Source organism: Corvus moneduloides, chromosome Z, assembly GCF_009650955.1.
Source record: "Corvus moneduloides isolate bCorMon1 chromosome Z, bCorMon1.pri, whole genome shotgun sequence".
Taxonomy (NCBI): domain Eukaryota; kingdom Metazoa; phylum Chordata; class Aves; order Passeriformes; family Corvidae; genus Corvus; species Corvus moneduloides.
In genome coordinates this window covers 24,675,970-24,702,411 of record NC_045511.1, presented here as the reverse complement: position 1 = coordinate 24,702,411, position 26,442 = coordinate 24,675,970, and the positions used below count along the sequence as shown (strand labels likewise).

The window sequence follows — 26,442 nt, the reverse complement described above, 5'->3', positions numbered from 1 at the left end:
CTATATGATGTGCAGCTGGAACCCTGAGGCCCACTACCAGCAGCCAACTCTGCCTGGCACGAGTAAGCGCAGGTGACGGCGGAGGTCGGGAAGAGATTCGAGCACATCCGGCCCCGAGACCGCCCCGCCTTTGGGGGCTGCTGCTCATCCTTTCAGCTTCCCCCCGCCGCTGCCGCTGGACCGCGAGCAGCCCCGCGGCCCCCGCTCCCGGTGTGGGCCGTCCCCACGAGGCCCCGCGCTCCGCCCGTCCCGCGGCAGCCGAGCCCTCTCCCGGGCGCACGCGCACTGCCGCGCGCGCCGCTTCCGGCTGCTCCCGCCGCCTTTCCGGGCCGCGCGCCGCGCTCCCGCCCCGCGGGGGACAGCTCTCGGTGCGGCGGCGGCGCGCGCCCCGCGCCGCTTCCTGCCCTCGCGCCCGGCGGGCGCCATGGCCGTGATCGGGGCCGGCGGGCGGGGCCGTGGCAGCGCCGCGGGGCGGGCGGAGGGGGGGCGCTGAGCAGCGGCGGCGGCGTAGGGGCGCGCGGGCGGCCATGGCTTCGCCGCCGGGCGCCGAGAACCGGGCAGACCCGGGCGAGCGGGAGGCAGCGGCGGCGGCGGCGTTGTTGCAGGCGGAGCTAGGCGCGTGCCGCGCGCAGCTGGAGCGGGCGCGGCGGCGGCTGCGGCGCACCCAACGCCTGTACCGCCGGGAGCGGGAGGGCGCCGAGGCGCTCAGGAGGCAGGTAGGGCCCCCCGCCCCGGTTACCGCGGCCTCGGGCCCTTCCACCCCCTCCGGCCCGGGCGGCACGGAACCCCCGCGGCCGCCAGCCCTCGACCGGGTGCCGCACGGACCGCGCTCCGCTTGTCCCGTCCACTCGACGTGCCCGTTCCACCCGGTCCCTCGGCTCCCGGAGCCAGCCGGGCTCTCCTGGCCTGCGGGCGGCCAGAGCCGGTCTGAGGGCTCGAGTCAGACCTTGGTAGTGAGAATGGTAACGCCTTCTCTGCCGCAGGGTTAGATTTGGAGTCAGAAGGAAAGATTACATGTAGCAGAGGAAAAGAAGTCTGTTAAACGAAGTGTGATGTAAAGGAAGAGTGGAAGGACTACCTTGTAAATGCTTCTGACAAAACAGGGAAGTTTATGGGAGCCCTCATCGCAGTGTACAGCTTCCTTGTGAGGGGGGGCAGGCGGACAGCACTGATCTCTCTGGCAGAGCCCGAGGGAACGGCCTGAAGTTGTGTCAGGGGAGTTTTAGATTGGATATTAGAAAAAGGTTCTTGACACTGGGGATGCTTGGGTAATACAAGAGGTTCCCCAGTGAAGTGGTCACAGCACCAAGCCTGACAGCTCAGGAAGCGTTTGGACAATGCTCTCAGGCACATGGTGTGATTCTTGGGGATGTCCCATGCAGGGCGAAGAGTTGGACTTGATCCTTGTGGATCCCTTCTAGTTCAGAACATTCTGGGGTTTGTAAATGCCACAGATGTCACCACGGAACAGTGGTCATTGCTTGAAATGCAACTTTACAGGGTGGGCATTTAGGAATAACCTCAGTTAAGTTTCTCTGATCCTTTGTGAGCAGAAATTATGTGTTTCTTTATGCCAGCCGTTCAAGTACAAAATTATCTCCTGCCAAACAAAATCACTTCAAACACCTGTGGTGCCATTATGTTTTGTTTGAATTATGAAATGCAAAATAGGCTGAGTCTCTTTTCTGAGATGCAGACCACTAAAATACAGTATTGTGTTCTTAACATGCAATTATTTTTTCAGGTAGAAGAACTCACTAAAGAAATCCATAATAGAAAGGAGAAAGATACGTCTAGTGTAGAAGTACAGACAGAGGATTGTGCTGCATGGTCACAAGCAGGTAGAGGGGGTGGTGATTGTTTAAAAGGGCATCTAGAACAATATCTTAGTTTGAAAATTTTGTAATATAGAATACATTTCAAGTCTATATCCTTTGCTGAATTAAACTCAGTAACTTGACATTATCTTTCAGATTATTTCCTATTTATTCAAGCCATTAATTCAGGATAAAGTGTGGCATGGACTAGCAGAATTCATGCCATTGTACTTTGTTACGTAGTAATCTCATGTTGCAAGCATGCATGCTTCACCAATCTTTGAAGTATATTACAATAAGACATAATTTGTTCAGTAAGAGTAGAGTAAATTCAAAGTAGAGGCACTACCTAATATTTGATTTTCGTTAGACTACTTGCATAAATTTCCAGTTTAAGATTTGGCATCCTTAAACTGCATTAGTAAAATACTGCATTGCTAATTTATGCAACTTCAACTTTTCTTTCTCTTCCCCCCTCCCCCCTGCAGATTATTACTACTATGAAAATTATTACAATCACACTGATACTCAAGATTGTGCATCTGAACTACCAGTGCAGCACAGTCACGGGACTGAAGGCACTGAGCATAATTCCACAGAAGAATCGGAGACAGGTGCTAATATTCCGCTAAGGAAGGATAGCATCAAAGTTATTGAAGATGGGGAAGAGGAAAGTTTCGTCCAGAATTCACAGGTTTCTTTCTGGACTGTCTGGGGTTTTACTGGTTTTGAAATCAGTACTCTGTTAATATTCCATCTAAAAGATGTGCTTGTGATCCTGACGTCTTTGTACAAAATGACTTTTTGTGATAGTCTGGTGCTGATAATATCCTTGTACATCAAAACTAGTTCTCTTTTTAGTATGTAGTAAGTGTATCATCCTCTTAGATTTGTGTTCTGGAGTTTGAGAGTTTTTGTAGAAAGGCACATATATCCCACATAGCCTGGAAGCAGGACCTTTTTTATCAGCAGAGTGTGTCCAGTATGTCCATCCTGATTTTCTTAACTAGTACTTTGTATTTTTTCTTCCATTGACATGAGGAAGCAACATATAAGGAGAACAGCGTTGTTGGTGGGGTTTGTTTATTTTGTGGTGGGTTTTCTTCCCTGCTCTCCAGCCTTCTCTTAGGTCACTCGCTTAACTGAGTTTGTGCCTTAGCATCTAGCAGCTGAAATGGAACAGAGAGCAGAGATCTGTCTTAGGAATGCTCTGAAAGATGTTTTCTGTGTGTATTTTTGATGTGAATCACTTTTGAGTAAAGCCAGGGTAAAATGAAAGACACAGGCTGAGGTCTTGGTCCTGTTGAAATCAGTAGGAGTTTATCAGTAAATTACAGCCAGATTTTTGCCTTCTGAAACAGTCCACGTTCACAGAGCCCTTACCTTTCTTACTTTCTGTTATCAGGAGACAGAAGAAACTTCAGTACCAGAGGGTTCTTTGGCAGAGAGCTTGAGAGCTGCTGCAGAGGCCGCTGTTTCACAAACCGGATTTATTTATGATGAAAATACAGGATTGTATTATGACCATAGCACTGGATTCTACTACAATTCAGTAAGGATCATTTCCAAAATGCTTGGCATTTTTCTCTATTGCAAAGGTTTTGTTAGTAGAAGTTGATATGAGCAAAGAACTAAGATCCAAGCTGATCTTACGTTTTGAAAAACAGGTTACTGAAGATAAATAGCGTTAAAAGTTTGTTAATTAATTTTTTAATTATTTCAGTCAAATTAAAGATAGCAGGCTAAGATACAAATTTAGATTTTAATTCAGTTCTTTTTGATGTCTCCTAGATCTTTAAGTTACTTGGCATTGTAGAAATTTTGTGCTGTAAAGCTGATCTGTCACTCTCTCAAACGTAAGAGCTTGAGCTTAAAGATGTCTTGTTTAGAAAAAGACGTATTTCTGAAGTCAGTTATTTCTCCACAGTGAAAAACATGTTGAGAGAAAATACACAAAATGTTTGTGCTTTTACTTGAGTACTGTTACCAACTAGTTTGATGCTACAGGAAAGAAAACACTTCTTTAGAAAAACAGATTAGATGATGGATCATAACTTCTTAATGGTTACTTTTTGTTACACATTTTTATATAGCTTTTGACAAGGTTTTCTTTTTCTCCTATGAGGTGTGTATATGTATACAGATATATGGATAGATACGTATACAGTACTGTGCTGAAAACAGAATTTGTTTGCAGTATTATATTCAACTCAACTTTAAAAAATGCATGAGGTACACAACTGTTTATTTTCGGGATGCTTCTGGACTTCATTTTTAAGGTCTTAAAAGGATAGCATTGCTTTTGACATAGTTTGTGGATTTAGTTATACCTAAATGTTTGGGGCTAGAGATTACAGTTTATGGTAAATTATCCAAAATAGTATCTTTTCTTGGTCAGTAAGTGTTCTGAATTACAGGAAATGTTCTTGTAGTGTGTTTACTGGCAAAGTTTTGATGATGGGGCCAGGGACTGCAGAGGTCGCCTCTGTGGGAGGAGGCCAGGGGCTACCTGGGCATGGCTGATTCCACTGCAGGGCACAGCACAGCAATTAGAGAAGCTGGTGGTGCCTCTCTGAAAGCAGCGTGAGAAAGGGTATAACTGTGCACACTGCAGTGTGTATGTGGGGGTGAGTGTGAAAAATAACCCTGTGAACACCAGGGCCAAAGAGGAAGGAACAGGAGGAGGTTCTCCAAGTACTAGACCAGGCCATTTCCTGCAGTCTGTAGAGCGGACCACACTGAAGCTACTCACAGTACAGTCCATGGAGGATCCCACACAGAAGCAGCTCCTTAGGGAACTGACCTGTGGAGAACCCAGGCCAGAGCCCAGAGTAGGTCTTCCAGGTAGGAGCTGTGGGCTCCTGTGACCTGTAGAGGACCCATGCTTGAATCAGTTCTTGAAGGTCCCATGCTGGGCAGGGGAGAAATATTTGCAGCAGAGACCTCAGCCCCTCTACTCCTCATTTCCCTGCACCACTCAGGTGGGGGAAGACCGGTTGAGAAGCTGGGGATGAAGTGGTACAGCTGAACTTGTGAAAAAAAAGAGACTGGGAGACATGTTTTTTAATTTGGGCTTTATCTTCCAGCTCTATTTTAAATATTTCCAAGTTGAATCTGGCTTGCCCATGATAGTGACCTCTCTGTCTTGACCTATGAGCTTTTCATCTTATTTTCTTCCCCAGTCTTGTTGAGGAGGGGAATTGGCAAAGTGCTTGGATGGGCATCTGGTAGCCATCCAGGATCAAGCCACCACAGTTCATTCATTTTATCAAACTTCAAATGTGGTTCTTTATTAATCAGATGTTTCTTTGATCAGTGTATTTACTGAAGTGATGATAATATTGTTCTTCATTTCTTATAAAGGAAAACCAACTGTATTACGACCCAGCAACTGGAATTTATTACTACTGTGATGTGGAAAGCGGCCGATACCAGTTTCATTCACGAGTGGATCTGCAGTCTTACCAGTCCTCTGGTACTAAGCACACCAAGGATAAAAAGGGGAAAAAGAAGAGAAAAGAACCAGAGTGGATTGCTGCAGATGAGTATAAGGTAACTTCAGAAATGACAGAAAGAAAATACAAAATCTGTTGGGTTTTTGTCCATGATGCAACTTACAGGTTGTGGGGCTTGGTTTTATGCAGAGAATGTATGCTTATTTTTTGAACTATTTAAACATACGTAAACTATATACAGGAGGTTGCTAACATGTAGTTACTTTCAAATAACTTTCCCATTGAATGATTAAGGGTGAAACTTTTAACTTGGATCCCCTTGCTTTTTCAATATTATTTTATTACTACCCAACTGTAAAGGAGTCTAAAACTGAGTATCAGTGAAGTTTCTTGATTAGCAGGCACACGAGAATGAATTCAGTGTTGTGTGGGTTGGATTTATGTCAGAAATGAAGTGTTAGTGGCAACGTCTTGGGTTTGGGATTTTGGCTTGTGATTTTTTGTTGGTTTTTTGTTCAGTTGGGTTTTTTTCAGATTCACATTAGGAATCAAAAAAGTGTAAATTTTGAAAATACACTTATGCACAATCCTTTCTCTGTGACTGCATTCCAGAGCTTAGTCCACTGGCATTTTACTGTATCTCTGCTATCATTTGGGATTGGTTTCTTGGAGTTCTATTTCTTTGCATATTCTGCTCTCCTATTGATACTTTACTTGGTCAATGTATTTTCATATTTGTTCGTGTGTGGATAAGCTGTACATCTTAATAAATGCTCATTGTAATTAATTTGTATTTTAAGTTACAAAATTTTTCTGAGTGCTAAGAAAGCATACCATGTGGTGTATAGTGTCTGCCTTGAAAAACATTACTCACTCTAAAACACCAAGAAGTTCTAACACAGCTATTAAACCTCAGGAAGCGCTTCCTTCATGAACAGTGTTATTAATGTTGAGTCCTGTTCTGCCAAGTTGTTCTATTATGTTGAGATAAAATTGAATATATTGATTTCTTGGTTTGCATTCTTCAAAGCTATTGCTTTAACCATTACATAGTTTCGTTATGTAGCCCTCAGACAAGCAGATTGGTTGAAATCTGAAATAATTATGTTACTGTACAGGTACCTGTACATAATAGTCACATAGCATCAGTGCACAGTTAAAAACTTTTAATCAGGATTGAGGTCATCTGAAAGATTTGAAAATAGAAACTGTTTACATTAAGGAAAAGTGCAATTAGGTTAAATGGATAGTGGTTGTTGGCTGGTAACACATTTTATAAGCAAATCGTGGCTAATGCAGGAATTCTTACTCCTTGAGGAAATTTCACATGAACCTTCCATTTGGAAAACTTGATCTGGATACTTAGCAACACTAAGTATAATGATTCTTTAGACTTAAGAGACGAGAGCTAATGCAATGGAAGTGCCGTTTTAGCAGCACCCAGGTTCTGGGCCTGCTCTGGGCAAATACTAAATTAGCATTCTGCCACTCTCAAAAGACATTGGTCAGTACAGAACTTTATCCATCATGTGTCAGGAAAGAAACATGAAAAACTTGTAGGAGTACCTTTATCATAAACTGATTAATAAGTCTCTTAAATTTAGTTCTGTAATGAACTGTTACCTAAACCAACAAGAGTGTTTATAAAAGTTCTTAGACATGTATAGCTCTGACCTAGCTAATAATGTTCACTACGTTTTTGAATGCCATCACAGTCTGCTTCTGTAATCTGATTAAACTAGAAATAGAGGTTTGTCTTTAACTTACTTTATACTGATATTTTTATTTAAATAGTCTTGTTAAAAAATCCTTTCTGTGAGACTTCACAGTCGCAAGGTAGGAGGTGAACATCCGTTTTTTCTCATGTGTTTTATTGATGGTGAACTGAGTACTTTGCTTTATTTGTAAATTCATTTGTTTGACCAACACGGTAACAGGGAAAGCATTTAAGTATACTCTAGTGCACAGATCTTTCCTTCTGTGAACAGGGAGTGAAGGTCAATGTTAAAGAAGTAATCATGGCCTTTTATAATTTTTAAACAAAACCAGGGAGAATATGAAGTGGAACATAAAACACTCTCCATTTTAAACTTCAAAATAAAAGAATGCCTTTTTGTCAGCGCTTTTCTTTGTAAATGCAGTGCTGGCATTAGAAGAAAAAAGTACCTTGCTGACATTGTTTACATACCTAAGACATTTTATTCTTGTACTGTGGTTATTAATCACTTAAAAAATCTATGTTACATTAATATAAAAGATTCAGATTTGCTAAAATAAAAGATTATATTTTTCTGTTATAAAACTGAAAATTTAGTTTATAAACTGCACAGTCAAGTGCATAGATGCATGGTATTTTTTGGGAGTATAATTGTTGTCCAGTTTAGTCTGGTATTATCAAAGGCACTAATTAGTTCATAATAGAATAAAAGTAAAAACCTCTGGTTTTAAGTAGGACTTTGTAGTAGAAGCATTGTCTATTGAAATATTTTTCTCCAAACTTACTGCCCAGCCTTCTGCCCTTTCTTTCCCTGAACACTGTTTAATTTATTAGAGTTATGACAATGCTTTTGAAGACTAGTACCTCATTACTGCTTTTCCCAATCAATTATTAAATTGTGCTGCTAGCCTGAAAAATGGTCCCAACATTGCCTCCTTTTTCTACAGGTGGTACAGGTAGGAGAAAGTTCTGGTTAAATGCCTGGGCTGTGGACCACTAGTGTTAAGAAACCAGGGTGTACTTTTGGAAACAATGTACACCCCCTGAACATTATAATTCTTGGGGAAGCTGAGGTGGTTTATAAGATTATCCATGTGAAGCAGGGGAAGACAGCTGTAGTTAATCTTAAATTAGCTGTAGAATCTTAAATTTTTTTTCTCTCTTTTTCAGTTAAAGGAATAAATGTAAAAAAATATTGATAGATATTTAGTATTACTTAAAAATCGCCAAATACAAGAAATAAGGAAATTTAGCAGCTATGTATGTAGATTATCAAGCATATGTTTCTATGTAGATGGTTTTGGTAGCTATGGTTTTGGTAGCTATGGCTATACCAAAATATTGTTGCATTTTCAACAAGCTGAATTACCAAACAAGAAAATACTCATAAGTGTCTGCTAAAATGAATGTACTTCTACTTGTAAAAAAACAGTAGTGGGGGGAACCATGGACTTGCTGTCACCTGGGGAATGTTCCTAATTTATACAAGAACTTTCATTAAAGAAATCCTTTCTTTTCAGTCACTAAACTGAATATATGACAAATAGTTTTCTTTTGACTTATGAAACAAAGTATACCATCTCTACTTACTTGCTTTTAATAGACAATCAGGATTTTTTTTTTTTGCCAGGATGAAGTATTAGCCCCTGTGCAGGTCACATAAAAAGATTAGTGGGATACCTTGAAACTTTTAGGCATATAGTTTAGTTCAGGTATCTTTTTGTAGGGGTAGGTTAGAAAAAAGGTGGGACAAGAAACACGGTATTTTCTCTTGTACAAAAAAACCCCTTAAATAAGTAAATTTGGAAAAGTTTAAAAAGCAAAAATGGTGGCATAAATAATAATGGGATCCCTGGCCCAATGTGAAGATCCAGGGCTTTCATACAGTTTGGAGAATAGACTGTGCAGTAGTGATCCTGCAGTTCTAATTGCTCCACTGGCACCATTAGAAACATACAGCAAAATTTAGAAGGAAAGTCTGACACATGCCATTTTTTCCCATAAATTGTTTTTAAATTTAATTTTTTTTTATTTTCAAAGTACCATCTAGTAAATTCTATTTCAGATTGGTATTCAAAATTAACTTCTAACATATTCTTTCCATTATAGACACATTGTAGCTACTTCTGTAGGAGAGACAAGGCAGTTTCAGTAGTATTTCCCATAGAACTCTTGAAGCAGTGATTTTTACTTTTTTCATCACATGTAGTTTACTTTTTGCTGATATTCATCCCATCTTTAGGTACGTCAGTTGACAGAAACCATGGCTAATCTGAGGATTTCTTCTTTTGGATTGGCAGCTTCTGGTAAAGGTAGAGTTGAGACAACAAACACATTGGTCCACGGATGTTTACCTTTAACCTTGGTATTTTTATTAAAGGAAAAATAATATCTAGTAATTGATGTTTAGATACATTTTTTCCTAAAGGAATTAATATTTTTTTTAAGCTATTTGATCAAAATCCATTCACCTGAAAAGTAGCTTTGAAATATATTTTAAATACTGTGTAAGTAGCATCTGAAGAAAACTTTGATGGCATTCTGGAATATTTGGGAAGAGAAGTATTTAGCATCCCTGTGTAATATAAAGGCTCTGGACTAAAGAAACTACTCATTCTTTAGGTAAGGTAAATTACTGCTCTCCATATTTCAGAGCTGTCCACCAGTGTACAAAATGGCTCCTATATGATGTAGGAAGAGCTTTTTTTTCTGGCATTTAATTAGATTTTTTGCACTGGAAAATTGAGTATTGTGTAGGGTGGATGAGAGTAACTGAAGTACTTGTGAAATGGTTTTAGCACATGAAAGCTTAGTCATTTGAGTGAAAGAGCTATTTTTAAGTGTTTGAAAATACTTTTTCAGTAAAATACTGAATTGCAGATTAGTATTTCAAATTGAGAGAGTCAGTGCTAAAGATGTACTATTCAGTCCTGTAGAAGAGTTTTGAGAACCCATGATTCTGTTAAATCACCTACTGAACTTCTAGCAAACCAAGAAAGAACAGGCTACACATTTGAGAAGTTGTATTTGTCTATATTTCTATGTTTTGTATAAAATAAATTTAGAAAAAAATAGTTTAAACAGTGCAGTTCTTAGAATTGAGCTAACTATGTTCACAATAATAAGTTCTAATTTTTAGGCATGCTGAAGAATTGCATGAACATGGATGTTGATCAGCCATAATACAGAAAAATTGAAGTTTTGAAAGACAAAATATCTTGCTCTGTAACAGTAAAGCAAAAAGTATATTTAAATGCTTAAAATATCTTGAATTTTTCAGAAAAACAGTTCAATGACAATGATAATATATATTTTCTAAGTAGAACAATCTGCATTTCAAAAGGTCATTGTAATCAGTAGTTTGTGGCCTATTCTTTATGTAAAACCATCAATTCCACTCACATAAGCATGATTTGTTATTCTTATAAGATCAGTTCTGATGGGATACATAAAAATCCTGATTTCAAAGTACTTTTGCCTGACTTGGTCAGGGATGCAGAAATGTGAACCAACTCAACTCTATTAAAAAATAGTTTATTATTGATCAGATTGATCACACCTCTCAGCTTAGTGAGAAAAATCTCAGAGATAGTGTGGTAATACCCAGTAGATAGAAAGTTTTTCAGACCTGGGTCACATGGAGTCAGTCCATGTCTAACTCATGACTGTTGGTGTCAGTCTACTATTTAGATGTATTGGGCAAAGCAACACTGAAAAAATGTATGTGCCTAATATCATGGTGTAAAAAATGGCTATAATGAGCATGTACTTGCATACTTTGTGTCTCGTAGCACAAGTTTGGGATGAAGAGTTAGTCACTCATTGAGAAATCAAGTGCATTGCTAGAATTTATTGCATTGTTCAGGGTAATATTTACCAAATGTTGTGCTCACTGCCAGTTCCTGGTTTTTAAGCAATGACTATGTGGAGGCAAGGCATTAGGTGGTGTTTGCATAGTTACGCTTTAATACGTGCTACACGTGTACTGTGTTAGTACTGGTAGTCGGCCATGCTTTAACCCCAGCCAGCAGCTGAGCCCCAGGCAGCTGCTCACTCACTCCACCTTCAGCAGGATTGGAGAGAGAATTGGAAGGATAGGAGTAAGAGGACCTGTGGGTTGAGATACAGCCACATGCGCAGAAGCAAAAGAAAGCAAGAAACTGATTCACTGCTTCCCTGGCTGGGCCGGCAGGTGCTCAGCCATCCCCAGGAAAGCAGGGCTCCAGCACAGGTAATGGTAACTGGGGAAGACAAAGGCCAAACTCTCAACATCCCTCCTGCTTCCTTGTCCCTTCCCTAGGGTTAATTGCTAAGCATGATGCTGTGTGGTATGGGATACCCTGTGGACAGTTGAGATTAGCTGGATGGGTCGTGTCTTGTTTCCAACTCCTTGTGCACTCCCAGCCTCCTCACTGGTGGAGTGGTGCAAGAAGCAGAAGAGGCCTTGGTTTGTGTAAGCCCTGCTCAGTAATAAATAAAACATCTCTGTATTATCAACCATGTGTTCAACACGAATCCAAAACACAGCCATACACTAGGCACTGTGAATAAAATTAGCTTTACTCCAGGCAAAACCAGTACATTTTATACATAATGGAAAAGGATTTCTTCACCACAAGATCCTTTCAAATGCTTTAAGGTTCATTCAGTATCCCCATGCTTAATGTTTATACACTTTGTAAAGATCCATATTCAATTTTAAAATCCTTATTTCATACAAGGTTTTCTAAATGTGAAGACTGCATTTTTATCAAACTTGACTATTTAGTTTGCTTTCTTAACAGCTGAATGTAGCAAAGTGAAAAAATACAGAAGCTGCTGAGAAGAGGCTTAATGGTCATATTGACAAAATTGTAGAATGAATGTATGAATGGAATCCTTAGTCTGCTTATAAGAGTGTTCTAAAAATTCCTGTTTTCAACACAGAACCAAGTGTGTGTCTTTAGTAGCCAGGCTTTGAAACAGCACCTTTTTACTTTCTAGTTTAAAATACCTGAAATGATGCCAAAAATCCTGGGATATCACGGGATTCACTGTGGAGAAGGAGTTGAGTTGAGTGGTTGGACCATTGTACTTGGGCATTAGTGCATCACAGTCAAGTGTTGTTTCACCTTGCTTCTGATTTGAGCAGATAGTGTAGTTTCTTTGTTTTCAGATTAGATTAGATTAGAACACCCTGAGCTACTTTGTTAGTTTACAGTATTATAGAAGCAATATGTTTTAGATTGCAGAACACCTTGGTATGTTTGGTATCAATCTAATACCCGTACCAAACATAAATATAGACAAAGACAAATACACTGAAAAAACAACTCATAAAAGGGAAAATAAGATTTTCCAAAAATATTACTAATGGAAGTAATGTGTTTGACATGTCTAAACTGTGTAGGCTTACTTTTGGCAGGATTACTATGCTTTTTGTTTAAAATAAATGACATTACACAGGGACCTTGCAATCCTGTTCCTTTCTGCTCAAGGATTTAGAGGATTCAGGGAGGAGGGCTAGTGCATTATAGAGAAACCCTGAACAAACCAACAGTCTTTCACTTAAAGCATGAAAACCTTTTTAAAAATCACTGGTTTTACCTGAGAACCTGCTGTCTTACTGAAAGTGTTTCAAAAGTGCGCTGGCCTATCCAACAGCTGAGAGGAATTCTTGTGTTTGTCTTAGTCTGTGCCACTGATGCATTTTTACAATTCTGAAAGTGGTTTAATTTCCATGATGTTAACATTCATGTTATTTCACGTATCTTGAAATAGAAACACGGAAAGAAGTCGAGGAGGTATTTTTTACCTGCTGTATTGCAATATTTGGTACAATTCAAGGCAATTGAATGCATTCACTCTAAACTTAAAATGACACATAATTTAATCTGAGATTTTATCTTTTAAAGGCACTTCTGTTCATTTTTCTCTTTTTTCCTCCTTTTTTTCCTTTTTATTTTTTTCTAAGGTAGTTGTCAAGCTACTAGATTGAGAATTACATTTTCAAGGTACTCTAGCAAAAATTAATATGAAATTTTAGATTTCTCAGTTAAAAAAATGTTGGGGTTTTTTTTCTTTCTGATGCTGAAGTAAGTGGAAGTGGAAGAACCTGTAATAATCCAATCTGTCTGATATTCAGTAGAGAAATTGAGAAGTTTCTTGAAGTAGAAAATGGATTTTTAGTAGAACTGTTTCACATACCAGAAGTTAAGCTTATACCCTCTATGCTATCTTGATTAAAGACTCTCTTAAAGATGTACTTTTGAAAGGAGGAAGAACAGGTCTATAGGTGAAGCATGAGTGGGCATTCCAGATATTCTAGACCGTGGTAATAAAAAAGAAGACAAAAACAGGAGGAAGATGCAATGAAGATAAATTAAAGACCTTCTAAGCAAGTTGCAAGAATTGAATAAGAGAGGGACAGAAGTGAGTGTCATAAAAGCAAAATAGGAAAATATTCAAAGTGATGTTGTACGCATTTGAAAATGAGGACAAGATTCTAAAGTTTCTAAACATTTCTAAAGTGTGAGAAAAGAGTGAAGTTTAGAAGAGGAATAAGTGAAGTTTAGAAGAGGAGGGCAGTCACACGTTCACAAATAGAAGATGGTCTCAGTCACATAAGATATGGAAATATTTTTACTGAAATGTAAAAGTTCTGCCTACTGCATGTGTAAAACTTTCTGGAAATTTAACTATTTCTTAATAGTTCTAAAAATAATTCTTCCTAAGTGAAGAATTTACTTCCAGGCTAACAGCATTCTTTAGCAAAACTCAGTGTGTAAAGACTGTAACATTGTATAACTCCCCTCCAGGATTTGGACACAGAAGACCAGAAGTCATCTAACAGTCTGAGTTGCTTTTCCACCACTGAGCAAGTAAGTTCTACTGAAGAAGATGAGTCTCCAAATGTAAGAAAAAAGACTAAAATGGACACAAAACCACGAAACAGTCTATCAGCCAAAGAATCAGTTTCTACAGACAGTATAAATTCACATTCCTATAAAAGTACACCAGATGCTGCAGCATATACAGATCACAGTAGAACAGCAGACACAGAGAGTGAACCAGAAGAAGGTGAAATTACAGATTCTGAGGGTGAAGCCTACAGTGAGGAGGAATTAACAAGTGAAGAAACTGGTGATTCAGAAAACTCAGAAAATGAAGGTGAATTATTGTGGATTATATACGATATTACTGTATTTTTCCAGGAGCCTCTTAAAAAAATTACAGTTTGGATAATTAAAAGAAAATATATAAAAGCATTTGACTTGAGATACTTTGAATTAAAAAGTGCTGTATGTTACCAGCATTTCTTTCCCTTTCTTCACTTGCACAAAAGTAAGTAGCAGTGTTTTTATGAAAGCTGTTTCTTGAGTATAACATCTGTGCTTGTGTGGAAACCTCTGGGATTGCAAAAATGTGGTTTGATTAGGAAAGTGAAAGGAGAAAAGAACCTCTGCTGCTAAAACAGGGGTTCTAGACCAGTAATTCACAGTAATTCTATGTATTAACTCTCTTAAATTAATATACAGTATTTCTGATACTGTTTGTAAACCATCATGTACAGTTGAATGCAAGATGGATCTACTGTGGTGAAAAGCAACATGGAGTATTAGTTGAAATCATATTTTGTTTATATTCCAATGGCAACTTGTAAGAAATGGATATAGACAGGAAACCTGTATGCTGTTTTATACCTAAGTGTTCTGCTAGGTCCTTAAAAAAAAAAAATGACGGTTACCTGTGAAAAGCTTGATGCAGCCAGTCAGAGCAAAGGATAAGCCAAATCACAGAATGAAATATAACCTATAGAAAACTGTATTGTATTGTCAGTTTGTTTCTTATGTTTTCATTACTTTACTTAACTACTCAGATTCTAAGTGATTAATGCTAACCAAAATGTGCTTGCTACCATCAGGCTTTCAGACTAAATTGTCTTTTCTTAATATCCAATGCTGCAGTAATGCTGAAGTAACAAAAACTGGAGCATTTCTCTTCCCCCAGTACCTTTAAAGGTTTTATCCTCTCATCTATCTATTCCTAGCTGAGATCATTGGAGACTGTTTCTACAAATGTACATCCAAGTACAGAATTCATACAGCTGTTAGAATATAGTATTTTAATGGATAATGATGCAAAAAAGCATATGCATCTGTAGGCTCTGTCTATTATTTTTTCTAATCCATGTTGATGAATAGTGCTCCTAAGAGAAAAAACTGGTAAAAATACACTTGACATAGAAATTGTCATATATAAAGTTTGATATGCAGGAGGTCTGTGATGTGGTGAACAGAAAGGTGCTGCCTTTTCTCAAAGTAAAATTGTTTTCTAATCTGTTACAATTAATGATCCATAAATTACAATATACTAGTAAATTTTGTGAATGTATATATATTTTATTGCTGTAACTAAAGACTTGTCCACATATAAATAACTAGAATTAGGAAAACATTTGTAATACTTTGATGTGCAGTCAGAAAGCCTTTGAAACAATAATCTCATCAAAGTTTTCTCTCAGATGTGGTTACACATTTCTTTTTATGAAAGTTGCATATTATTCTGCTAGGTAATGCCAGAATGTTTTTCAGTTTTTTAAAAACTATGGACTATAAAGTTAAAACTGTAATTTGTTGGTACTAATGGTGGTGGGGTTTTTTTTCTATACAATTATAGATGAAGAAAAGATCTGGCCTCCTTGTATCAGAGTAATTGTAATAAGATCACCAGTTCTACAGACTGGGTCACTTTATATTATCACTGCTGTGAAGTCTGCTACAATTGGAAGGTAAAACAGAATGAAACTTTATATATATATATATATATTTTTCTATCTGAAACAACCTCACTTTGACAGCTGTGGAAAGCACTTAACACTACTCTTCATGGTTGTGTTCCTAGGCTGCAGCAGTTCTGTGGTTCTCTTGAGTTTGGTTAGTCCACAGTAAGAAATTCAAGTCAGGTCACATAACAGCATGTTGTCGTGATAACATAACAGTATACACAGTTAGTGCAGCTCAGCAGACCTGAAAATTTGTTAGTGGCAACTCGATCTTGTGACCAAGCCCCAGTGGCAGCACAGCTGCAAGTCCTTCTTTGAAAACTTGTTTCCTAGAAAGTAAGTAAATTTTGTTCCAGGCCACTAAAGTACTTTTTTCAAAAATGGAAAAACGCCCTTCAGAAATTCAGGATCACAAGGAAGAATATCCTGGACTTCCTCACACATTCAGATTTCAGTAGGGTTTGTTCATGGGCTTTAGAAAAGTAAGTTGGTTTGTGCTAGACTGTATTCTTACAGTTCTAAATCTGATCTGTTCATTGTGGATGATGAATTTAATGATGATGCAAAGCTTTTTCCATGCTTACTAAAAACCTCACCCTGGAAAAGCTGTTTCTATCTAATGCTGATAGATGTGTTTTGATTTGCTCTTAAAGGTGAAGTCCATGTATGTGAAGATGAACAGACAACTCTACTTTGAATTTGCATATAGGGCTTTTACTAGCTGCATTGCTTCTTAATCCCTTAGTATAAGAATCTAATACACAATAATAATAATAATACAGTATAATAATACAATAATAATAATACACAAATCCCTTCTTCCTGCTACAGTGTTTTAATAACAAAAAATGTAGACCAACCAAAACCCACCCTGTACAGATTACTCTTTCTTTACTTGTATTGCCTGCCTAATGCGACCAAGAATTTAACTTCACTGTTGAGGACTGATGCCAAGATACACTGAAGAGCCTGAAGGATGCAGAGTTCAGACTGTTACTTACAGGCATTGCATGACAGTTCAGATAGAAATGTCAGGTTTATAGATAAGAATTTAATGGTACCATTTGATCACTTACTAATCACCTGCTTGGTATAGTTTATACAAATGGCAGAAGGGACCTGAAGCAAGTCTTTACATTGTGTATATAGCAATACAATGTTTTGTATCTGTAAAAATTCCTAATAGCTTAGAAGAGAAATACTGTATTACGGTTCAACGGAAATACACCTTTTATAAGCCACACAAGACATATTTCTACTTTGTTGTGATTTGTATATCAACTTGCCTTTCCAGAGAAAAAGATGTTGGACACACACTTCAGATTCCTGAAGTTGGAGTCAGTAAGGTAATTCTTGTTCATGTCTGCTGAAAGGTAGATCAAAAGACATAAATGTATGAATTAAGCTTTAGATTTTATGGCTTTAAATTTGGAAAATCATGTTAATTTTTTGAAAGAACTTTCAGAGTGAGATATGGGTTTAGCCAGACTTGAATTTAGAAAAAAAGAAAACACACACTATTTTACTGAATGGGAGCTTAACACAAACAACAGCATGTTTTCAAAGTCTAGAAAAGCTAAATACTCTTCTAAAATTTGAGTTCTGCTAATCTACAGTGTAATGCACAGTAAAAAAGTTATATTTTGAATCTTGAATTTTATAGTTATTGAACTTGAGGAAAAACCCTGTTAAGTACTAATGGTATATAAAATTTTGATGTCAGATAGTAAGAATTTTGTTACCAAGTAAAGCAGTCCTTGCAGTATGCTCAGAGCAAAATGGTTTATTTTCTTTTTCTTTAAGCAACTGTGGAAATGATGTAGAGGGAGTTTGAAAAATTAACAGAATTCCTTTCAGTGGTAGATTGAATGGAAATTCTTGTTCTGTTATAAATTCTGTGCTCTGTTTTGCTAAATACTGCAACACAGACCCTAAATATAGCACTCATAATAAAAGAAAACTGTAGATTGACGTGTCATCCAAACAAAAAATTAGTTAAAAACATCTGTAAATGCAAGTATCTCATGAAACACACTTTGCTGTGTCTATTTTAAATGATAGTTCTCAGTAATCAGCTGCTGTATATCATACTGAATAATTTCCAGAGCAAATATTTCCCTGCTATTAATAACTTTCTCAGGCGTGTGTTTGAAACTGGGCAAATAAAAACCCAAAAGGCTTTTACTTTTCTGTAATGTTACCAGTTTAGTACTTCGCAGGTACTGACAGTTTATATAAGAAGTCACTTCACTTTTCAGAGAAGGAGTCAAAGGTGAAAAGATAAATTATATATCTGTGGAAACAAAAAGTTACATACTAGTTTGTTTTCTATAGTATTCTTACTTTTTAGCTGTGGACAACTTTGATGTTTGCTTTTCTTGAGTGGAAAGTGAGATTTTAAAAAATGCTACACCCTGCAGATTTAGCCTCTTTAGAAGTTTTAGTTCTATTCAGTAAAACAGAAGTAGAAAATAAAATATGTATTGAATGAACTAGTCAGTCTCCATCATTATGGGAATATTCCATTTAGTAAGAAATGCTAGCTAATCTTCAAAATATATATTTTTATTTTTTTTATTGAAAGCAGCAACTTCAATTGCCTGAAATTGTCAAATTTGAAACACTTTTCTAGACTTACTGCTTTTATTGGAAGTTCTAGTAGGCTGGAGAAGTTGGTACTTTGGTTTGTTCAGTGGCCTTTTCTGGAGGTTGTGCATCTCTTTATTAATTTGGCCAGGAGTTGTGCTTTCTCTGGTCTGTGTGGGCTTGGGAGCAATACCTATATAGAACTGCAACAAGACAAAAAAAATAGATTGTTAGTCTCAATATCAGAAAGGAGATGAAAGAAACGGCAAAAGATTGGTACTGATTCTGTCCTAGGTATTAAGATGCAGGAGGGGGTGAATTATGTGAAAGTTACAAAAGCATGGCATTAAGGGAGTTATTTCAGATACGAAAGACCAAGTAAATGGAAGCAGAATGAGATCTTTTTTTAAATGACAATGCTATAACATACCGTAAAAGCAAAAAGCCTGTTATTGACAAGAGCAGTTTAAAAGGCTATATTACTGAATCTTGCAGTTCTTTAAGTAAATCACACTTGCCACATTGGAAGAATATAGTTGTCCAGTCCTGAATCATCGTATGAACAAAACAGTTACATTATTAACTGTATATGTTAGCTCATGCTATTGTGGCTTGTTCATTTACATTGCACAAGAATGAAACCATAAGATGTGAAATACTCTATTAAACCAGAGCTGCTCATTTTTAAGGTCTCAAAATATATTCTGAAATCTTACCTTAAAATAAGATTTAAATTGTGAAGTACTCGCTTGACAAGAACATTTAACTTAGGCTTCTATTTGTCAGTTTCATGCAGAAGTATATTTTGACCACGATTTGCAAAATTATGTTCTTGTGGATCAAGGCAGTCAGAATGGAACAGTGGTTAATGGAAATCAGATTCTCCAGGTGAGTACCTATTGTTTTAGTGCTCTATACAATGCAGAAAACTAATCTTGTGGCCATTTAAAACATGTTATGGCAAATCACTTACAATGCCATTGTATGTCTTCTTTCATACATGAAGGCCTGTCTTGGTTTCTTTCTGATTTTAGGGCCACATACAGTGCTTAATGTTTGGTTATACTAGGAAAAATTCACTATGGTTGCAGTTGCTAGAGTGAAATACCCACTGTAGTTAAAATACTTGCCTACATTTGTGAGGCCATACTGAATTACTGAGTTGTAAGCAGTGTGCATAAAATAGAGTTCATGTCTTTCATGAGTAGTTGAGTAACTTGGCTGCCAAAACTTTTCTTTTACTGTAGCCTAAAACAAAATGTGATCCCTACGTCCTGGAGCATGGAGATGAAGTGAAGATTGGCGAAACTGTGCTTTCTTTTCATATCCACCCCGGCAGTGATACTTGTGATGGATGTGAACCAGGACAAGTTAGAGCACACCTTCGCCTGGACAAGAAAAAGGAGCCTTCTGGTTAGTCATATTATCACTGGGTATATTTTTTGTTATGGCTATTTACTTTCTAAACATAATAACTAGTTCCATTTTCATATAATTTTCTCGTCAACTGGGAATAGTTATATATAATGATGTATTTTCTTCATGGTATATGTATCTTATGTATAATTATGTTAGAACAAAAATTTTCACATTTGTTGTTTGTTTCAAAACATTGTTACATTAGTAATTAGAAATCCAATCCTGTGTTCTTCCTCTTAGTTTGTCCAGCACTTAGCAAAGAAGAGAGAGAGTTAGTCAGAAGAAAAGCATTAAAACAAATACGGGTAAAATACGGTTTACAGGTGAGTTTACAGTAGAAGTTGATTAAGTTTTTGTGGTTCTTACCACTTTTTTTTTTTAATTACTTCGTGATTCCTATTTTAAGCTATAGACTTCGTTAAATAAGCCAAGTTTTCAAATGCCCTTAAAACCTAGCCTGGTTTGTCTTTTGTACACTAAGTTATTATTCTTTACAAACCTGTACAGAGAAAGATGATGGTAAGAGGGCATGAAAGTTCCATTGAAAATTAGAAGGAAGATCCTTTCAAAGGATCAACAAGATTCCTAGTCCTTTTGAAATTAAGATTTTGCAAGACACTTCTATTTTTATTTCTGCAGAGTAAGTTTTCACTGAATCACAGTCCTATCTTTTATTTGGAAAGGAAACACAATAAGCAACTGAAAAAATTACGGAAGGAAGAAGGAATTTTTTCAGGTTTTTAAGTCCATAGAAGAATATCAACAGGAACATACAGGCAATATAATATATATGTATTCAAATTACTTCTGTTGTAGAGATAATTTCAACTATGTGGTTGCTTCCAGCATTTGTACTAAGTATTAATGTAGAAAACAGAATGCCATAATTTGTATCAAATTCTTCAGGTACCAAAATAATACTGATACAGAATCTGTAAACATGCTTAATTCTGTCATTTATTCTGAAAAAAAGTAGTTGCTGAGGAACAGGATAAATGTTTATATAAAAAGCCAGTGGCATGTCCACATGGTTTTCTGCTTAATATTGAGAGATTTACTCTTTATACCAAGAGAAGATTCAAGAGAATCTGTTATTTTATTTACAGTTTCTGAGAAATTACTGAATTTGACAATATTACATGATGATGGCAATAATGCAATTTACAAGGTATGCCTGCAGGCTAAGAAAATACTAAGTGAGGACTACAGATTTTGTTATAAGATTTAGAATTAATGAAATAGGCTGAAGCTGCTATACTTCTGGAGGGAAAAAGGGAAATTACCAAAAATAAAGAATTTAAACCCCACCCTCTTTGTCATGATGCAATTTAATCTGCTTGGAAAGAACACAGAGTATGAAGACAACAAGGCAGTGAAGAATCCAAAGTACAAAGACAGAGCAGGAAAACGCAGAGAGACCATTGGAAGTGAAGGAACCTTCCAGAGAGATGATGGTTCAGCTTCTGTTCATATGTAAGTTGGGCATGGGCAAGGTATCCCCCATGTCTTTCTCTTGTGAATCTTAAAAAAAATGATCATAAGTAAGTATCAATTTGTTACTAGCATACAGCTTGTTAGATTACAAATTACCTGTATATATTGTGTTAGGAGAGATAGAAAATTTTAACCTTTCACACTTCCCATTTCACATGGTCTTATTTATTAACTCCTCACCTTCCATACAGAAATTAGCTTGGCCATAAAGATGCTTAGATCACTTCCTTACCAACTCGAAAATTTAAAGAACTCCCCAGCTGCACTACTGACATCTTCAGTAGTGTCTGTTTTTCAAGTGGCTCAATTTTCATTTTTGTGTTCAGTCCCAGTAATATGTATATATAAATGCAGACTTTTTCACCTGCAGCTTCTCTCACTGTCAGTATCCAGCCACTCGTAGGACATGTATTTATTTGATGTTCCTTCTGTTGTTATTTTGCCTCTGTAGCTGTAGTTGGGTTTTTTTTTTTAAGAAACATGAACTTGTAGGTGCCTGTAAATTAAAAAAAGGAGGTGTGAGATGATGAAATAGGTGTATTAAGATGATTTGGCAGCGCTACTGCATTTATCTTAGTGTAATCATGCTACCCATGATGTATCTTTTAACTCCTAAAGCAAGCGAGTAGTTCTGGAGTTTTAAGAAAGCTGATATTGACCAGAGGCTTGTTAACCAAAGATATTCTTGCAGGAACTTGCAAAAGGTAGCAAGGATCTTCTGGATAGCTCTTGATGGATTGATTACTGGTTTCTAGAGCAGCATATGTATGCACATTTCTGTTGTTCAGTAGTTGAAAACATACTCTATACTCTCTAACTCTTATCAGTTATCTTAAACTTTCTTTGCAGTGAAATCAGCAACAGCAACAAAGGACACAAAATGTTGGAGAAGATGGGATGGAAGAAGGGGGAAGGCCTGGGAAAGGATGGTGGTGGCATGAAGGATCCGGTAGGTCTTTCTGGTTTTCACTTGAAACTAAAATAATGGAAATGTATCTGTAGTGAAAAGTATCTAATTGTATGCCACTATTCACTATGCCATGTTTCAAAACCCCGGTTAGGAAGAAATCATCTCAGTAGGATTAATCTCAAATTATATTTTCCTTGACTAATGAGGTATTTTGAAATTTTTCAGTAGTGTTGTCCCTTCACTAGACTGTGTTCATTAGAAAACTAAGCAAAGGAAGACAGACAGCTTCTAGCCATTGAATTAATAATCTCATGTTTGAATACAAAGTCTGGAGGAAAACTGGAATAATATAAGTGATGTGAATTAAGATTGGTTTAGGGTGGAATTCTTCACTTTCTCGGAGGCTGATGTAGCACAAAAATCAAGCTAGGTGATGGGCCATTGGAGAGGAAAAGCCAGCTGAAGTCACTGTAGCCACCAAGTTGCGGGTCTCTGTGGCAGCCACGTTAGTCCCATTTTTGTCACCAGAGATGTGTTGTCTTTTGGCAGTAATGCTGCTCAGAGCCACTCCATGCCCTGTGTTGTCAAACTAACCAGCATAGGAATCATATGCTGCTCACTCAGTGAGGTGTATTTCACAGTAGTGTTAGTGGCAGGGGACATAATTCAGCACTCTAGATCATAGTTCCAAAGGTGGTGATTTGACACATCATTTTCATGGTATTGTTTATATATGATCTAGGTGTATTAGAACATGAAAGAGAGCTGCTTGGGGACAGGGGGTGAAATGTGTATTAGAAAAACAGAATTTGTAGTATTTAGAATACCTAACTTGCAATTACAACAATATTTAATGTATTTGACAGATCCAACTTGAGTTACATCAGAAGCATGCAGGTTTGGGTACTAGGAGACCAGCCTCAATTGAAGATGTTCAGCTTGTCCAGAGCAAGAATAAAAAGAACTGGGATAAAGCAAGAGAGAGGTTTGCTGAAAACTTCCAAGACCCTAAATCACAAAGGGATACACCTAAGAGTACACCTTGGGTTAGAGGGACTGTAGACTGAAGTATCTAGTCCCACAGCAAGGTAATTCTTGAGTATAAATAGTTGGGAGAGAATTTTTTATTCCTTTTGCTTTTGCTAAAGCAGGAGTTTGGTTATTTGTAAAATACAGTGGTGGAAAAACTTATTCAAGATTAACTCTGTTATGTTAATTGGTTTTCTGTAGTCTTCATGCTTTTATACACATTTTTAATAAGAAATGAATGGAGTTTAGAGGGATATTCAAATTGAAGTACTTGAAAATTATTCTCGTCACAAGCAGGAATCTCCCATTGTGTTTTTACATTTACAGAAAATTACACAAAACATCTGTTACATTTAGTTATGATACCTTTAACATTTGAACAGTGATTAAAAATCAAGATTAAAAAAAAAAAATCCCCCAGATCCCTAGTACCATAGTGCTGTTTCTTCATGTTTGCCATTAAATGCTCGACAAGAGGCACACCACTCTTAAATTCGTACAGTTCAGTACTAGCTACATGTCTCAGCATACCTGTGGCAAAGGAAAAGGGGGAAAAAGCTTGGTTTTAAATGATTCAACATTACTGTTCATAAATACTGTACTCCATGAAATAAACTACCAGCATTAGTGAAGAAAACAATGTTCAGAGACAGCTTGTAGCAAAATTTTCTTCTGTGAAGAACTTGTTTGAGATTTGTTTAGTAAATCTGTATCATGCCTTTAAAAGAAGAGGTATGTTTAGAAAACTGCTGTCTGTTTGTATTTATTAACCTCTTTTTCTGATACATCCATTGCTGGCAATGGAGTTTATGCCAGAAAAAAAAACCAACACAAACAACTGATTTTTGATGGGGAAGGATTCCCAAACTAAGCTAAAAGACTGGTATTTATTGAATGTTCCTAAACACAATAAATCATTGTCAATTTAAGCAGCGTGCTTCTTCATACTGTCTTGTCCATATGTTGAATAGGAGTGCTCTTCTAAAATGAGTAAAATTTAATCCCACTTTGTTCAAGTTTAAGTTCTGATACTTGTCCAAGGAAACATGGTATTCTCACCATCCTACCAGATCTTGCAGGCACTGTGGAGTAAAACCAGAACAAGTTACCAGCCATTTGTCTTAATCTAGATGCATACACTATAAAGCAAAAGGTCCAATCTATTATTTAAATCCTGAAATGCACCCTAGTTTACAACCTGAAGCACACCTTACTTCTGCAGACAGAGGTGAAGGTACAGTTATCCGCACTCAATGCCTGGAGCAGCATAACTAAAATTAGTTTACTGTTTGCCTTTGTAAGCAGTTAGTTGTCTACTGATTTAGTGATAGACATGTATTATTGCTCTTGCAATAATATACAGGTATTGCTCTATTATGTACTTTGCTGTTGCATTCCTTTTTATTGGCAACTTCACATTTTCAGAGGCTATCCTTTTCTAGCTGTGAAAAAATGTTGTTCTGTAAGTCCTTTTCTGTACTCATTAAGTTTTAGTTCACCGTTGATCTAAAAAGCTATTCCTGCTAGTAAGAGGAAAAAATCACTGTATACTAAAAGAACATTTTGGCTCTTTCTTTTTTTTCTTTTTTTACTTCTGCAGTCTTCAGAGTAAATCAAATTATAAGTTTTAATTTGATGTGAGTAAGAACCGTAACTTTCCCTCTCCCCAATTATTCATGTGTAACAGCTCTAAGAAAAGTGAACCACCGAGTTTGCATTTCATGAAATTTTTGAAGACATCATTTGCCTTCTGTGAGAGGCATGGACTCATGCAGTCAAAACTGACTGCTTTCAGTACTGCATCTTCCTCTTTCAGCAGTTCCATATAAAGGGCTGAAGCTTAGTCTTGGTTCAGTGTCGGTGTGACAAATATTCTCTCTTGATGCTGCCTAGGGAAGTGGAAAAAGCAGTTCCATTAATACACAGATTGTTAACAAAACAACTGGAAGTAAGGTCTGAGTAATCCTCATCAAGCAGTTGTGTGCCTTTATTGAGTAGGAAGACTTGTACTGAGCTAAATATGACTTCATCCTTTACCTCAGTGACCTCTTGCAAAGTTTTAAGTACAAATGAATGAGGTGAAAACCACCAATGGTGTCCAACCCTTATGTGCAAATGCAGTACTGCTTTCCCTCATGTCAGGAGGGGAACAGGAGTTGCCATTGCACTATTATAATTTTGGAGGCTATAACCAGTAAGATACAGCATAAAGTTTAACTGTCTTACCTTCTCAGTCCTCCAACCATCCCACTGTCTTCCCCAACTTAGGATACTTAGACTTGTGTTTTTATACAGCCAAAGTCAAGTTTTAGCAGTTTGCTTTACATATAAATACTGCTAGTGAGTAAGTATAATCCTAAAGTTCTTAAGGATAAAATTAATCTGTTTATATAAACAAACTATTTTCTGTAGTCCTAACAGTGAATTTTGCCAACTTAGCAAGCGTATTTCTGAAATTTAAAATAAACAAAGAATAGTAGGTACATTCTTAAGTGCTGAACAATCCAGCTGACACATAAAGACACGGAGTGCAACCAGTGTTGTGCAAAAGACACTGAACAAAACACCTATGCCAGCAGAGGCCCTGAACTATCTGCGTATGAACCGTTTTTACAAAACATACCATAGGATGAAACTGAAATGTTTGTTCGAGCAAAGCTGCTGCAGCTGGTTGTGTGAAGGGTACCTGACTGGGGCTTTATGCCAGCAGGTACAAATCCTTCACAGCAGCAGGAAGAGAGGTCAAAACCAGTATCCTGGTTACCAACAAGACGTACTGAAAGGTGCATTCCAACGGATTTTTTTCTGTGTCGTCTTTTTCCAAGTACTGTGAGCTTTCAGTGTGGGATTTTTTTTTTTCTCTGCGAGTTCTGATTTCTAAACTGAGGGTTTCATCTCCACCTTATTTTAATCCAGCAGTGTCTCTCTGTTGATGAACATACCTGCGTACGGGTTTCAGCAGCAGTGATCCTGGTTCAGCCCTTCAGCGCACCACCCGCTGTCCTCCGTCCGTGCCCAAGTGTCCCGGTGTCATTTCAGCGCTGCAAGCAGTACACACGCTGCCTCTCCTGCCGCTCCTGCAGCTCCTCGTTTAGTAGTGCATGGGAAGAAATGTGGGTCACGGTCTAGCTCCCTGCGCTGTGCCGAGGAGGCCGCGCAGCTCCCGCCGCAGGCACCGGCCGCGAGCCTCCGCCCCGCCCGGACCCGGCGGCCCTGAGCTGCCGCCATCTTGTGTGGTCTCACGGCGCGGG

General features: G+C 37.8%; 1 protein-coding gene, 1 long non-coding RNA gene and 1 other non-coding gene across 5 annotated transcripts; 1 reads left to right on the top strand and 2 right to left on the bottom strand.

Moving 5' to 3' along the window:
- The first annotated feature begins 509 nt into the window (after window positions 1-509).
- AGGF1 (angiogenic factor with G-patch and FHA domains 1) lies at window positions 510-24,120 on the top strand. Of its 3 annotated transcripts, none has more exons than XM_032095707.1 (14): window positions 510-716; window positions 1,745-1,841; window positions 2,306-2,487; window positions 3,223-3,369; window positions 5,181-5,369; window positions 13,787-14,138; window positions 15,648-15,759; window positions 17,048-17,099; window positions 19,126-19,227; window positions 19,587-19,752; window positions 19,999-20,081; window positions 21,104-21,231; window positions 22,102-22,201; window positions 23,029-24,120. In XM_032095707.1, the coding sequence occupies exons 1-14, from the start codon at window positions 528-530 to the stop codon at window positions 23,227-23,229; spliced, it is 2,100 nt and encodes a 699-aa protein (XP_031951598.1). In that variant the 5' UTR covers window positions 510-527; the 3' UTR covers window positions 23,230-24,120. The 3 variants fall into 3 exon arrangements, with proteins under 3 accessions (XP_031951598.1, XP_031951596.1, XP_031951599.1); XM_032095705.1 differs by having other exon boundaries at window positions 2,306-2,511; XM_032095708.1 differs by lacking the exon at window positions 13,787-14,138 and adding an exon at window positions 9,232-9,301 and having other exon boundaries at window positions 2,306-2,511.
- On the bottom strand, window positions 23,269-26,430 carry LOC116437689. The gene is made up of 2 exons (XR_004237415.1): window positions 26,134-26,430; window positions 23,269-25,080 (listed from the first exon to the last, which is right to left on the bottom strand). It is a non-coding gene; the product is annotated as an uncharacterized LOC116437689 (long non-coding RNA).
- Window positions 25,304-25,432, bottom strand: LOC116438645. Its single transcript, XR_004237863.1, has one exon. It is a non-coding gene; the product is annotated as a small nucleolar RNA SNORA47 (small nucleolar RNA).
- Window positions 26,431-26,442: the final 12 nt, after the last annotated feature.